The sequence below is a fragment of the Diabrotica virgifera genome, chromosome 7 (genome assembly GCF_917563875.1).
Source record: "Diabrotica virgifera virgifera chromosome 7, PGI_DIABVI_V3a".
Classification (NCBI taxonomy): Eukaryota; Metazoa; Arthropoda; class Insecta; order Coleoptera; family Chrysomelidae; genus Diabrotica; species Diabrotica virgifera.
In genome coordinates this window covers 149,784,439-149,801,233 of record NC_065449.1, presented here as the reverse complement: position 1 = coordinate 149,801,233, position 16,795 = coordinate 149,784,439, and the positions used below count along the sequence as shown (strand labels likewise).

Sequence of the window (16,795 nt, the reverse complement as noted above, 5' to 3'; positions counted from 1 at the left end):
ATTCTATTTGACATTTCATTAAGGCGAGCTAAATGTCACATTTTCAATTGTTCAAATAAAGCAAACTCTTTCTTTAGAATGGAAGAAGGGCTAGTATTATAATTAATATGATTTTGCTTCCTATGGAATCAATTTTTAAACATGTGTGGTTGAAATTTGAAATCGTCAGAGATTTTTTAAAGTGCGCGGCATTCTTCATACAGGGAAATTTAATTTTAAATTATTTGTTGGTACTTTGCAGATTTGCAGCGCTTTAAGGTCACGTGACATGTCAAATTTAACTATGGTGTTTTGAAATAGTTCAGTGTTTAAAGAAAATTAATAAATTTTGTATAAAATATGTCTTTTTCGGAAAAAGGTATGTAATGCAACAGTTAAATATATTATACGATTGGTACTAGCGTAAAGGAACCAAACTTTCAAATATAAAAGAGAACAATTTGAAATAGGCGTCTGCTTTTGTGCATAAAATGGAACTTTTTTGAATATGCGTTTACATTTGTTTAACCCTAGAATTATAACTTCAATCTTATAGTTATTATAAAATAACATTTTAAAGTTGACCATTTAAAACAGATAGGTGATACTGAATTTTATTTTAATAATCGTTAATTTCAAATACAATCATTCTTAAAAGATTGCTCTAGCATCAAAACTCATACCAAACCATTAGTGTTTGGAATATTGTCCCATAAAAAACAAATTTTCTGCACAAATATGTTGTCTAATAAATTTTTTTCACTAGCTGTGATAGAACTTAAATATATTTTGACTTTATTCAACAAAATATATCACACCAAGATTTGAAATAAATAATAAAATAGAAATGCCAGGGAAAATGATAATTTCTAGACTTAGAAGAGATTTAATATTCTAAATATGTACTTAAAAGAGGTACCAACATCTATTCATTTTTATGAAATTTTTGGGTCTTGGAATGTCACTCTGACCAACAAATATAGGGTATTTTCTGTTCTTGTACGAAAGTACAATGCAAGTACCTATGTTGTTGTATTTTATTTATTTAAATCAATTAAGTTCAATCTAATTCTGTTATTTATTGTTAATTATAAGTAAGCATTCTAGCTGCTTGCACTTGTTTTTTAACATATTTTCATATCTTTTTCCAAAAATTAGTATTATGCGCTCAAATTCATAGGAGAAAGATGGAAGTTAGATGTTTTATTACAATAGCTATATATGTATCTAATTAATCAACTTACTCAATCATCTAACGATCTAAGTTATCAATACTTCAATATAACTTGGTTTTTCATATTGTTATTGATTGTTTTCAAACCAATCTGTTCATGTAAAAGGCTCATTTCAACTTTCTTTCTCTGAAAGCTATCAGTTATATTATGTAGGTTGTACTGCAGCCAGTTCACTTATTATCATTATCATCATTGGCCCTAAAACCCATGGTGGTACATCACATGGTGGCTCTTGGCCTGTTCCAGAATCAGCTTCCATCCATCGCCTTGGTTTTCCAATTTCGTACTCTTAATATTCTTAAGTTGTCTTCCACCTGGTCCTTAAATCATGCTCTGTGCCCACATCTTCTCCTCACTCCATCTGGTCTTTGGTTATAAATGTATTTCGACAGCTCCATCTCATTACGTTTATGCCATAATCCGTTTTCCTGCAAGCGTTTATAAATGCCTGTGAATTTTACATTCAAAATAGCCTAACTGTTCTTCATCACTTTTTGTTATCGTCCATGTTTCTGATAGGCTAGTTCTGTATATCAATATTTTTGTTCTTTTTGTGATATATTCGATGTTAAAAGTTTCTTTAATCCATAGTACGCTCGTTTAAGTCAACGCCATGTGCTGCAATTCTAGCAGCAGCTCAGGAACCTCCTCTAAACCTTAGAAGAGAATTCTTGTCTAATAAGTTTCTATTAAAGACCGGGATTTTAGACTCACATAAATTATTAAGTAAAATTAACAGTCTCACTGAATATAACTTCACAAATTCTAATTGGAGAATTAAAACTTCTCCCCCTCTTACAGATGCTTATCTAGAAACTAACAACTTTAGCATTAACACTAAACAAATATTACCCATATATAACCTTTCTATTGAGGAAATCGCAATCTTTCCAAAGATCATAAAACCTACATACAGAAACTTACCATGCCAAAACAATAAAATTATAAAATTAATTTTATCTGAATTTTCTAATTATAAATACATCTATCTATAGAGATGGTTCAAAAACATGCAATAGTGTAGGTAGCGCTTATTATGTTTCTAATATAAAAAGTATTGAAAGAGCTCTAACTTACGCGGTTGAACAGAACTTTGGAGACACTGTTATACTATCAGATTCTTTATCTGCTCTTGAGGAAATATCACAACCAATACCCAAAAAACACAACAATGAGTTGTTATGTCATATTAAAAAGACAATCGCTCGATTTAAAAATAATAGCAGTGACTTGGTCTTTATCTGGGTAAAAGGGCATGCCGGAATCAAAGAAAATGAGATAGTGGATGAAATGGCACAGAATTCAGCAACTTTAAATGAAATAATAGATTTAACAATCTCCAGCGATTACATTCCAGAATTGCATAAAAAATTAAGAAAGAAATGGGAAACTATTTGGCTTTTGAGGAATCCTTACACTTACATATACCCACAACTTCCGCAAAATATCCCACATATATTTGATTATCACGTTACTCGATTTTATTCCACATCCCTAAGTCGCTTAAGATTAAACCATGGCAATTTTCCTGCACATTTAGCTAAAATATTAATGCGTATCAACTCTCTCTGTTCATGTGATAACTACTCTACTGCAGATTTAAATCATATAATCTTTAATTGTGAACTTAATAAATACCATACGAAAGCACTAATTGCTAGACTTCAGGAGCAGAATGTAAGTTTACAGCTGAATATTTCACACCTACTAAGCTTCAACACCAAAACTATTAATGATATTATCATACAATTTCTTAAAGATTCTAAAATAAAAATTTAATAAGTTCATCTAATGCCATTCCCTCTTTGTGAACACACACATAGTACGCTCTATTTGCTAGATACAGTGTGGTGGAATAAGTGTTGCCCCCCCTGTTAACTTGTTTATTTTAAGAATATAAGCAAAACGCACGGATAGGTCGATTTTTAAACTAATCATAGTATATCATAGCATCAACGTTCGAACTTTACGCAATACCTCTTTAAATGCGTTTAAAAAGAGTTCGACCGAAATTTTGGGCCTGCGATCTCAAAAAGGATTAAAGTATTATACATTTTTGAAATCAGTATTTTAAAAGCTGTTAAATGAGGTGTCACATGATGTACTTTCCCATTTAAAAAAATCAAAGTTATGGCTATCACCTGAAGAGGGATTGCGTAAAGTTCGAAACGTTGATGCTATAATATACTATGGTTAGTTTAAAAATCGACCTATCCGAGCGTTTTGCCTATATTCTTAAAATAAACAAGTTAACAGGGGGGGCAACACTTATTCCACCGCACTGTATATACATCTGTCACTTATTATTATATCTTCCATTAACTGTTTTCCACTAACTATTTTACAAGTCCTAGGGACTTTAGCTGACATATTGTATATAACTTATCTACCAACATCTCAAGGATAACATCAGACTATCCCATAGAAACAGTAAGTTTTGGGGAAGCTGGCTTACTGCTTTCTCATTTTAAACAATTTTCTATGCTTTTTCAGTAAAATTATACAACTGTTCCATATAATTTACTGGTCTTCACCTTAAGTGTTTATAATCAAATAGTGATAAAACATTGTTTGGTGCTACTTTAGTATGTGGTTTACTTCGAGGATGTGATCTACCTGAAGGATTTGCACAAAATTTACTTTACTCTACTCTACTCTACTCTAAAATAATGAATTCCATGATAATGAATATCTGATCCAGATATTGTGTTGTTGATAGTAAGACTTAACTAATTTTTGTCAATCTACTATACTTTGTTTCACGTTAAGAACAGAACATTGCACTTATGGAGATTAGTGTTGCCAACCCTTCGGGCACTGGTGGTTATTCGACTGCTGATATACGATTCACTCTAATCAGTAAGGCATGGCATCGGCGCGTTTCTATCGTCCATAAAAAATAACAGTGACCTATCTAAGCAAAGTTCTATTCTTAATGTGAAACTTTGTATAGGTCATTTTATTTGAAAATAGAGGTTGATGTTTGCGCATACCTTGGGAAAAGATTATGGTGTTATTTTCATAATAGTAAAAAAACTAAATTTGCATAAAGTTTATTATACAGGGTGTAACAAAAATACAGGTCATAAATTTAATCACATATTCTGGGACCAAAAATAGTTCGATTGAACTTAACTTACCTTAGTACAAATGTGCACATAAAAAAAGTTACAGCCCTTTGAAGTTACAAAATAAAAATCGATTTTTTCCAATATATCGAAATCTGATAGAGATATTTTATTGAAAATGGACATGTGGCATTCTTATGGCAGTAGTATCTGAAAAATAAAATTACAGTGAAATTTAGACACCCCATAAAATGTTATGGGGGTTTTGTTCCTTTAAACCCCCCCAAACTTTTGTCTACGTTCCAATTTAATTATTATTGTAGTGCCATTAGTTAAACACAATGTTTTAAAAACTTTTTTGCCTCTTAGTACTTTTTTGAAAAGTCTAGTTTTATCAAGATATTTTGAATATTTGTCAAATCCACCACATGTTTGTATATGGTTAAGTACGATTATGGAGACTTGGTAATAATATGATTTATTTATGATTTACATTTTTAGGTATATTTTGAACCATATTAAAAAAGAAGCCACATCTCGATAAAAGGTGCCTTATCAAAAAAATACAAAGAGGCAAAAAAGTTTTTAAAACACTGTGTTTAACTAATGGTATCACAGTAATAGTTTAGGAACGTACACAAACATTTGGGGGGTTTAAAGGAACAAAACCCCCATAAAATTTTTATGTAAACATATTAAAAAAGAAGCCACAACTCGATAAAAACTGCCTCATTGAAAAAATACTAAAAGCCAAAAAAGTTTTAAAAATATTGAATTTAACTAATGGTACCACAATAATAATTTAATTGGAACGTACACAAAAGTTTGGGGGGGTTTAAGGGAACAAAACCCCCATAAAATTTTTATGGGGTGAACAAATTTTACTATAATCTTTCTGTAAGATGCTCCTGCCATAAGAATGCCACATGTCCATTTACAATAAAATATCTCTACCAGATTTCGATATATTGGAAAAAATACACACACCGGCAAAATTAGCCGAACACGTTAAAAATGGGACATGTTTGATGTCTCGTATTTCATAAACCAGTGGTCCGATTTGAGTGATTCTTTTAGTATGTTATAGCCTTGTTATTTAAGAATATCGTTGTAATAATATTGTTGCTAGACAGGTAAATACCATTTTATACCGGGTGTACCAATCATACTGTGTTTTTTTCTTAAAGTTTGGAACACCCTGTGGAATATTCTAGCATATGTAAAATATTAGAATTAATACTCGATTGTAGACTTAGGCTTGCTTAACATTTTCCTTTTCGATTCATTTACTTATGTGAGATAATAAAAAAGTTATGTGCGTTAATAACTATCCATGTTTTTCATCAATAAATCCTCATAGTAGGGGAGGAAAGTATACTAAATTTGCAGTTACTCGAGCGTTATGGGAACCTATTGGATTGTGAAGATTATGTGCTAAGATCAGAAAAAGGTTAAGTTAAGTTTTCCATAAAGTGGGGGACTTTTTAGTTTTTAAAATAATTTTCCATTTGAAACAATCATTTTTCTCCGATTATAGCGCTATCTATCCATAATTCGAAAAAATATGTCGAATAAAAGTTGCTTATTTTTACGTAAAGAATCCAAATCTGAAATAAAAATTGGGGGCTCCTATTTATATATATAACAGCGCTAACAGGCCTTATAGGCCTACGGCTTCTAAATTCTGGATAATATTTCTCCATTCTGTTCGGTCCTCTGCACTCTTTCTCCAGTCCTTCACCCCGATTTCTTCCAAATCCCTCTCTGCAGCCTCTAACCATCTCTTCCTTGGTCGACCTCGTCTCCTTTTTCCCAATGCTCTGTCATTCAATATTCGTTTGACGTTTCTAGTTTCTGGCATTCGAGTAATATGTCCCAGCCATCTAACTCTTTGGGCTCGTATTTTTGTCGTTATTTTTGGTCTCCCATACATCCTCATTACTTCTTCATTTGTTCGTCTCCTCCAGGTTTTCTCCGCTATCTGTATACCTCCAAAAATTTTTCTCAGGATCTTCCTTTCCCATATCTGTATCTTCTTCTCCTCTTGTTGATTCATTACCCACGTTTCGCTCGCATACAACACTGTGGGCCGTATTATCGTTTCATACATTCTGATTTTCGCGTTTATTGATACATTTTTTGCTTTTAATATCGTGTTTAAGGCACCCACAACTCGACTTCCCTTCAATAATCTTTTATCTATTTCTTTTTCTTCCCTTCCAGTACTGGTTACAGTCACTCCCAGGTATTCGAATTCTGCTACTTCCTTAAATTTATATTCATCTCCTTCTCCTTTCATTTTTATATAGTTATCCTCTTTATTTATATCTCCTTTCATTACCATGTATTGTGTTTTTCCTTGGTTGATTCTTAATCCATACCTTTTTGCTTCCGCTTCGAACTTTTGGAATATTTTTTGGAGATGTTCCTTTGTTCTTGTTAGGATGACTAGATCATCAGCGTAAGCTATAAACTGCTGTCTGTTGTTAAATATGGTACCGCTTGTATTAATTTTTATCCTTCTTACTATGTGTTCTAGTACCAAGTTAAATAAGTCTGTAGATAGAGGGTCACCCTGTTTCAGTCCTTTATTCACTGTGAATTGTTTTGAAAAATTTCCTTCCAGTGTTATCCTGTTTTTTGTATTGTTGAGCGTCATTCTCACTAATTTAACCAGCTTTCCTGAAATACCCAAGGATCTCATTGCTTCATATAGCATATCTCGGTCTACTGAGTCGTAAGCCTGTTTAAAGTCAATGAACAACATGTGTAGTCCCAAATTTTGTTCGTAGCTGTTGTTCTGTATTAGTTTTAATAAACATATTTGATCTGTTGTTGATCTTCCTGGTCTAAAACCTCCTTGGTATTCTCCAATGATCTTATTTACCTCCTTTTGCAATCTATTTCGGATGATTTTTGCAAGTATTTTATAGGCCACTTCTAATAGCGATATTCCTCTATAATTTTCGCAACTTGTTTCATCACCTTTTTTGTAGATTGGACAGATGAGTGCATTGTTCCATTGTTGCGGCATTTCCTCTTTTTGCCAGACTGTTAATATTAGTCGGAAAATTTTTTCTTGCAGCTTTTCTCCTCCTACTTTAAAAATCTCTGCCGGAATTCCGCTTTCTCCTGCGCTTTTGTTATTTTTTTGCTTCAATATTGCTTCTTTTACTTCTTGTAGTGTAGGTTCTTCTTCACGTTGTTGTTCTGTGTTATCCTGTTCATGTTGTTTTATTTCCTGGGGTTCTGCTTGTTTATTTTCATTTAATAGTTCTTCAAAATACTCCGCCCATCTGTTCAATTTTTCTGTTGTTTCTCCTAAAAGCACACCGTCTTTACCTCTACAATAACTTGTTTTACTCTTTGCAGTTCCTCGAGATTTTTTTACTTCTTGGTAGAAATTTCTTATTTCCTTGTTTACGTATGATTCTTCTATTGTTTTCAACTGTTTGTCAAGATGTTCTCTTTTCTTTTTTCCTATTTAAGATTTTAAATTAAATCCCCCACCCCACCTCCGTGGGGGCTCGTGACACCCCAAGGAGAGGGGTGGGGTTGAATTAAAAATTATAAATGCGATATTTTGCGAAATTAACATCAGATCGTAAAACTGCAAAATACACCTACTCAATATTTTTCAAATATCTACCGAATGGCACCAAACACGACCCCCCACGGAGGTGGGGTGGGGGGTTACATTAAAATATTAAATAAGAGCCCCCAATTTGTATTGCAGATTTGGATCCTTGACGTAAAAATAAGCTACTTTTATTCGCAACATTTTTTTCTATTATGCATAAATAGCGCTATAATCGGAAAAAACGATTGGTGGAAATGGAAAATTAAATTGAAAAATGGAGAGTCCCACACTTTATGGAAAACTTAACTTAACTTTTTTTGGTTGTAGCACTCACTCTTCACAATCCACTCCAGGTCACAAGAACGCTCGAGTAATTGCAAAAGCTATGGCGGGATAAGATGGTAAAATCTGCACTCGGCTGGATTCTTAGTTGGGATTGGGCAATCGAAAGTACATAATTCAAAATCCCCCTAACCAAATTTTTAGCTCCCTATGTGACCCCAGGTGTCCCCTATCGAAAAAAATGTGTTTTTTCGAAAAACATTTTTTTGGAGCGACCTTTTGCTTTAAAAAATGTGAAAAAAATTGTGAGTGTACATTATTATACCCAAAATGACACTGATTTTTTTCAGATTTTTTGGATCAAAATTGACGCCAGAAAAAATTTTTGAATTTTTCAAAAAAATTTTAGGTTATGTAGGTAATTTTTGGCTAGCTCCGACAAAATTTTTTTTAGTGTATTTTTTTCCGTTCTTTTTAATGGCAGGGATAGTTTTGCCATTTTCTCGCCGGAAATTGCTCAAAATTCGAAAAAACCCATTTTTTTGGTTCCCCCCCTCATATTTTTAGTGTTTACTGAGCCATCTTTTCTTTAAAAAATCTGAAAAAAATTAAGAACATACATCGATGCCCAAAAATATACTGGTTTTTTTTTCAGATTTTTTGGATCAAAATTGAAAAATTTTGAATTTTTCAAAAAATTTTTAGGTTATGTAGGTAATATTTGGCGAGCTTCGACATAATTTTTTTTAGTGTATTTTTTTCCTTTCTTTTGAATGGCTGGGATAGTTTTGCCATTTTCTCGCCGGAAATTGCTCAAAATTCGAAAAAACCAATTTTTTGGTTCCCCCCTCATATTTTTAGTGTTTACTGAGCGATTTTTTCTTTAAAAAATCTGAAAAAACTTAGGAACATACATTGATGCCCAAAAATATACTGGTTTTTTTTTCAGATTTTTTGGATCCAAATTGAAAAATTTTGAATTTTTCAAAAAAATTTTAGGTTATGTAGGTAATTTTTGGCTAGCTCCGAAATAATTTTTTTAGTTAATATTTTTCCGTTCTTTTGAATGGCTGAGATAGTTTTGCCATTTTCTCGCCGGAAATTGCTCAAAATTCGAAAAAAACCATTTTATTGGTTCCCCCCTCATATTTTTAGTGTTTACTGAGCCATCTTTTCTTTAAAAAATCTGAAAAAAATTATGAACATACATTGATGCCCAAAACTATACTGTTTTTTTTTCAGATTTTTTGGATCAAAATTGAAAAATTTAGAATTTTTCAAAAAATTTTTAGGTTATGTATTTAATATTTTGCGAGCTCCGACATAATTTTTTTTAGTGTATTTTTTTCCGTTCTTTTGAATGGCTGGGATAGTTTTGCCATTTTCTCGCCGGAAATTGCTCAAAATTCGAAAAAAAAATTTTTGGTTCCCCCCCTCATATTTTTAGTGTTTACTGAGCGATTTTTTCTTTAAAAAATCTGAAAAAACTTATGAACATACATTGATGCCCAAAAATATACTGTTTTTTTTTTCAGATTTTTTGGATCAAAATTGAAAAATTTTGAATTTTTAAAAAAATTTTTAGGTTATGTAGGTAATTTTTGGCTAGCTCCGAAATAATTTTTTTTAGTGTATATTTTCCGTTCTTTTGAATGGCTGGGATAGTTTTGCCATTTTCTCGCCGGAAATTGCTCAAAATTCGAAAAAAATTTTTTGGTTCCCCCCCTCATATTTTTAGTGTTTACTGAGCGATCTTTTCTTTAAAAAATCTGAAAAAAATTATGAACATACATTGATGCCCAAAAATATACTGTTTTTTTTCAGATTTTTTGGATCAAAATTGAAAAATTTTGAATTTTTCAAAAAATTTTTAGGTTATGTAGGTAATATTTGGCGAGCTCCGACATAATTTTTTTTAGTGTATATTTTTCCGTTCTTTTGAATGGCTGGGATAGTTTTGCCATTTTCTCGCCGGAAATTGCTCAAAATTCGAAAAACCCATTTTTTGGTTCCCCCATCATATTTTTAGTGTTTACTGAGCGATCTGTTCTTTAAAAAATCTGAAAAAAATGATGAACATACATTGATGCCCAAAAACATACTCAAAAAAAAAAAATCGGTTATGTAAGCCATTTTTGACAGACTTCGAAATAATTTGTGTATTTTTTTTTTCGTTCTTTTGAATAACTGGGTTAGATTTGCAATTTTCTCTCCGGGACTTCCTCACAATTCGAAAAGAGCCATTTCTTTGTGTCCCCCTATGTGTGCACATAAACTCAATTGCATGTCAATAAATAACGATTTTTGATGTCAATAAATAACGATTTTCCGTTATTTTGAATAGCGTGATCAGGTTTTTTGAGAAGAGAAGGTAGCCATTTTGAGAAGAGAATATGCATAAAATACGACAAACTCCCTTTGTTGATATTTTTCCTATGCTTTTAGTAGACAACCTTTACCCTTAACTATAGGTACATGGCTACCTTAATTACATTATGTATAGATCAATTCATAGATATTTCTTCGTCTTAGTTTTGTTGTCCGATTTCTCAATTGAAACTACCATATTCATATTAATATTACCTTTTGCGTATTTATTAATTGAGTTAGGTAATTGAAAGTTAATTTTTTGATACGCTAGAGTACCTATTTTAAAAAATATATCAATATTAAAAATATTTAAATATATATAGACATTATTAATGTTATTAATAAGGAATTATAAGTAATTAATAAGTAATAAGTAATTATTAAAAACGTTTTCACAGCATGAAATATGCCATACAGTTATAGGCAAACGTTTATTTTCAACTTTATTTGTTTTATTAATTTTACTTTTCAAAGGTGTAAAGTAAATAAAATTATTCGTTAAAAGTTACATTTTAAATAAGCAAACACGTTTGAACCGTAATCAAGTTATTTCCATAAATGTAGCTTACTAAATAAGTATAGACAAGGCGGAAACGGCGGGTTCGTTGGGAAAAAAATTCCCATGAGATATTTTTGCATAATCACATTCGTGAGACATCCCAGAATAAGGATCAAGAAGTCGCCCACGTGAAAAGTGGGCCAAATTTTTTTTTAACAATTTTTTTTAATCAAATTGCGAAAATCATTATTTTTGGACCGAACTAATTTTTTTTTAGGTTTTTTGGACCATTCTGGACAAAAAAGGTCTCATAATTTTTCTCTGAAGTTGATCTTTTTCGAGTTATAAGCAATTTAAAATTTGAAAAACGCGAAAATGGCCATTTTTAAGACTTAATAACTCGGTTAAAAATTATTATTATTAAAGTCAGAAAGTGAGAAATCAAAGTTTAAAGTCTCCGCTACATGATCCTGAAGAAATCTGGGTCATTAATTTACTACTAAGCTGCTATTTTTAATTAATAAAAATGAGCGGCTAGATTGTATTGACGCGGTTGTAAATGTGAGTGCGAGTAAGATGCATAATTATTGGACTGCTGGAATGGCTTCTCTCTTGCACTCAGCATTTACAGACGTCGCACACGTGCATGGTGCTTATTATTATTACTTAAAAATAACAGGTTAGTAATAAAATAATGACAAACATTTTTTCAGGATCTTGTAGGAGGGGCTTTAAACTTTGATTTAGTCATATATTGACTTTCATAATAATAACTTTTAACCGAGTTATTAAGCCTTGAAAATCGGCATTTTTCGTTTTTTTCAATTTTAAATTGCTTATAAGTCGAAAACGATCAACTTTAGAGAAAAATTATAACAGATCTTTTTTGTCCAGAATAGTCCAAAAGATTTAAAAAAAAATTGTTCGGGCCAAAAATTTGGTTCTTGCAATATGATTAAAAAAAAATGTTAAAAAAAATTGGCCCACTTTTCACGTGGCCGACTTCTTGAACCTTATTCTGGGATGTCTCACGAATGTGATTATGCAAAAAAATCTCATGGGAATATTTTTCCCTTCGAACCCGCCGTTTTCGCCTTGTCTAGTATGTGAATATCTACATATTTATATTTTCAATCCATAATATACATAGATAGAATAATAATACTATATACAGTATATTTTTGGGCATCAATGTATGTTCATAATTTTTTTCAGATTTTTTAAAGAAAATATCGCTCAGTAAACACTAAAAATATGAGGAAGGGAATCAAAAAATGGGTTTTTTCGAATTTTGAGCAATTTCCGGCGAGAAAATGGCAAAACTATCCCAGCCATTCAAAAGAACGGAAAAAAATACACTAAAAAAAATTATGTCGGAGCTCGCCAAAAATTACCTACATAACCTAAAAATTTTTTGAAAAATTCAAAATTTTTCAATTATGATCCAAAAAATCTGAAAAAAAAATAGTATATTTTTGGGCATCAATGTATGTTCATAATTTTTTTCAGATTTTTTAAAGAAAATATCGCTCAGTATAAACTAAAAATATGAGGGGGGGGGGAACCAAAAAAATGGGTTTTTTCGAATTTTGAGCAATTTCCGGCGAGAAAATGGCAAAACTATCCCTGCCAGTAAAAAGAACGGAAAAAAATACACTAAAAAAATTTTTGTCGGAGCTAGCCAAAAATTACCTACATAACCTAAAAATTTTTTGAAAAATTCAAAATTTTTCAATTTTGATCCAAAAAATCTGAAAAAAAAACAGTATATTTTTGGGCATCAATGTATGTTCATAATTTTTTTCAGATTTTTTAAAGAAAAGATCGCTCAGTAAACACTAAAAATATGAGGGGGAGAACCAAAAAATGGGTTTTTTCGAATTTTGAGCAATTTCCGGCGAGAAAATGGCAAAACTATCCCAGCCATTCAAAAGAACGGAAAAAATACACTAAAAAAAAATTATGTCAGAGCTCGCCAAAAATTACCTACATAACCTAAAATTTTTTTGAAAAATTCAAAATTTTTCAATTTTGATCCAAAAAATCTGAAAAAAAACCAGTATATTTTTGGGCATCAATGTATGTTCATAATTTTTTTCAGATTTTTTAAAGAAAAGATCGCTCAGTAAACACTCAAAATATGAGGGGGGAACCAAAAAATGGGTTTTTTCGAATTTTGAGCAATTTCCGGCGAGAAAATGGCAAAACTGTCCCAGCCATTCAAAAGAACGGAAAAAAATACACTAAAAAAAATTATGTCGGAGCTCGCCAAATATTACCTACATAACCTAAAAATTTTTTGAAAAATTCAAAATTTTTCAATTTTGATCCAAAAAATCTGAAAAAAGAAACAGTATAGTTTTGGGCATCAATGTATGTTCATAATTTTTTTCAGATTTTTTAAAGAAAAGATGGCTCAGTAAACACTAAAAATATGAGGGGGGGAACCAAAAAAATGGGTTTTTTCGAATTTTGAGCAATTTCCGGCGAGAAAATGGCAAAACTATCCCTACCATTAAAAAGAACGGAAAAAAATACACTAAAAAAAATTTTGTCGGAGCTAGCCAAAAATTACCTACCTACATAACCTAAAAATTTTTTGAAAAATTCAAAAATTTTTTCTGGCGTCAATTTTGATCAAAAACATCTGAAAAAAATCAGTGTGATTTTGGGTATAATAATGTACACTCAAGATTTTTTTCACATTTTTTAAAGCAAAAGATCGCTCCAAAAAAATGTTTTTCGAAAAAACACATTTTTTTCGATAGGGGACACCTGGGGTCACATAGGGAGCTAAAAATTTGGTTAGGGGGTTTTTGAATTATGTACTTTCGATTGACCACCCAACTAAGAATCCAGCCGAGTGCAGATTTTACCACCTTATCCCGCTATAGCCTTTAGCATACTTTTCTCCCCTACTATGAGGATTTATTGATAAAAAACATAGCTAGTTGTTAAAGCACATAACTTTTTTATTTTCCAACATAAGCAAATGAATCAAAAAAGAAAATGTTAAGAAAGCATAATTCTACAATCGAGTTTTAATTTTAATATTTTATATATGCTGGAATATTCCACAGGGTGTTCCGAACTTTAAGAAAAAAACACAGTATGCTTGTTACACACGGTATGAAATTACATTTAACTGTCTAGCAACAATATTATTACACCGATATTCTTAAATAGTAAGGCTATAACATACTAAAAGAATCACTTAAATCGGACCACTGGTTTATGAAATACGAGACATCAAACATGTCCCATTTTTAACGTGTTCGGCTAATTTTGCCGGTGTGTGTAGATTTTCATTTTGTAACTTCAAAGGGCTGTAACTTTTTTTATGTGCACATTTGTACTAAGGTAAGTTAGGTTTAAACTAAACGAACTATTATTAGTGCAACAATATGTGATTAAATTTATGACCTGTATTTTTGTTACACCCTGTATATTCCTAAATTGTAGTAGTATAAATGTTAAATGTTGATTGGTACTTAGCAATAAACATTTCACCTACAAAGGTGCCTTTCATTATTAAATACAAGCCCTTCTGAGAAAAGATTATGATGATTAACTGACGTATTGATAGCACATTTATTCAACAAAAACAATATTTACAAAGTGAATAAAATGCATTACAAATTAATACTTTGACATATCAATTTACTCATGACCAGACATCTCATAACGTGACAGTTCGTAACCGGACAACTGGTATGGACAATTCGTAACAGCGACAGTTCGTAACGGCGACACTTCGTAACAGCGACAGTTCGTAATTATACAAATTCGTAACGGGCAATTTGTAACGTCCAAATTGAATTATTCTGTTTATTTTTGTTAGCGTGGAAACTAACTGTTATTACAGTTACATATAATTGAAATTGTGTTTATCAATTTAATGTCCGACTGGTCTATTATTTGATAAATAATGACATTATTTCAAAGTCTATTGTATGATATAACGCCCAAGGGCGTGTTATTGAAAAATGACGCCCTAGGGCCTATTAAATTTAAATAACGAGTTAAATACTGTTAAGTTGACAAATAAACTCTAAGTAAAATTATGGTTACCACAATTATGTTATGACTATTTCTGGTAAAGTACTTATTTAAAAACTAATTGATTAAAAATTCATTCAAATTTTTTGCATATAAAGAATAATTTAGTCGGACATTAAACGTTGAAGACACCACGGGCATTATAATAATAACGCTTTCGGTCAACGTATATACCTCGGGCCAAAGGCCCTCGGTCTATACACCATTAAGTTCAAGCGTTATTATCCTTATAATACCCTTGGTACCTTAATAACTATAACGATTCAGTACCGGGATAAACATGTTTAACACATTTTATACTATTTCGTGTTTCAGAATATATTAAAAGTCTTTAAAAACAAACAAATATTTAAATACATACAAACTTTTAACAATATTTTTTAAAGTTTATCCCTCTTATTGTTTCTTAAATTTGCATATACCTAGACAAAGGAATAATGAAGTAATTCGTGAAATCTTTAAGCCAACAACCGTCTTTAGACATTCCCAATTTTCTAGTAGTTTGTAAAGGAAAGATTATAATTACCTGTTATTGTAATAAACCTTGTGATTGGTTATAGCGTTGGGGTAGTCAATCAATGATTATAGTTGATACGAGGGATGGCTTTTTATACTTTAATACATGGTTTAAATACTTTTATTATATTCTGAAACACGAAATCTGAAATGTCTTAAAAATGTTTATCCTGATACTGATTCGTTAAATTGATAAACATAATTTCATTTATAATTGTAATAACATTTAGTTTCCACGTTAATAAAAATAAACAGAATAATTCAATTTGGATGTTACAAATTATCCGTTACGAATTTGTATAGTTACGAACTGTTGCTGTTACGAAGTGTCGTCGTTACGAATTGTCTGTTACCAGTTGTCCGGTTACAAACTGTCGCGTTACGAGATGTCATGGAACCCAATTTACTATTTTAGTTCGGAATAAGCCACAAAATTGGCTTATTTCCAGTTAAAATAGTAGTAGTTGTCAAGTTCGGAATAAGCCACAAAATTGGCTTATTTCCTGCTAGAATAGCAAATTGAGATGATACAAATTAAATTATTATTATTAAGTGTTAATTTGTAAGATTAAAATAATAATTCTTATAATTTAGGCATTTTATTAACTTTGTAAATATTTTTTTGTCTTCATTGTACAGCTGGTTCCTAAAAAAACTGATACGACTCTTAGTAAGATTTAATCATTTTGAGCAGTGTATTTGATTGGTCTGACATTATATTTTTATTATTACAGACAAATAATAAAATAAACAAACCAACAACTGATTACATATCGCACGTTATAGTTTGTTTATTTGGGTTTATATGACTGCGGACACTAAATCCATTCGCCAATTTTACTCTTTTTTTTTTATTTTATTAGTCATTTTTTCGTATCTTACTCTTATACTAATATTAATCTCTAATAAACAATTCTACTAATAAATAATTATTTTTGTATTTATTTTTTTTTTAATAATTTTTTGTATTACCTATATTTATTTTATTTTTTTTTTCTAAATGATGTTCTGAGAGTTCCACAGCAAAAACTGCAACATTCTTCTTTAGCCCTCTACTTAATTCGAAAGCTTTTTACTGCGGACTGTCCAAGTTCGTCATTCATTTTTATTTACATATTTTTTTTATTATATTTTTTTTATTATATTTGTTTTATTATATATTTTTTTATATTTTTTTTTTAATATTTTTTTTATATTTTTTTATATT

At 30.8% G+C, this 16,795-nt stretch overlaps 1 protein-coding gene across 1 annotated transcript in view; it reads left to right on the top strand.

Moving 5' to 3' along the window:
- The first annotated feature begins 248 nt into the window (after positions 1-248).
- LOC114338617 (protein lin-54 homolog) overlaps positions 249-16,795 on the top strand; it is a 108,696-nt gene continuing 92,149 nt past the window's right edge. The window contains exon 1 of the mRNA XM_028289217.2: positions 249-358. Coding sequence (XP_028145018.1) covers positions 340-358 — 19 coding nt within the window. The 5' untranslated portion in view covers positions 249-339. The remainder of the gene's footprint in view (positions 359-16,795) is intronic.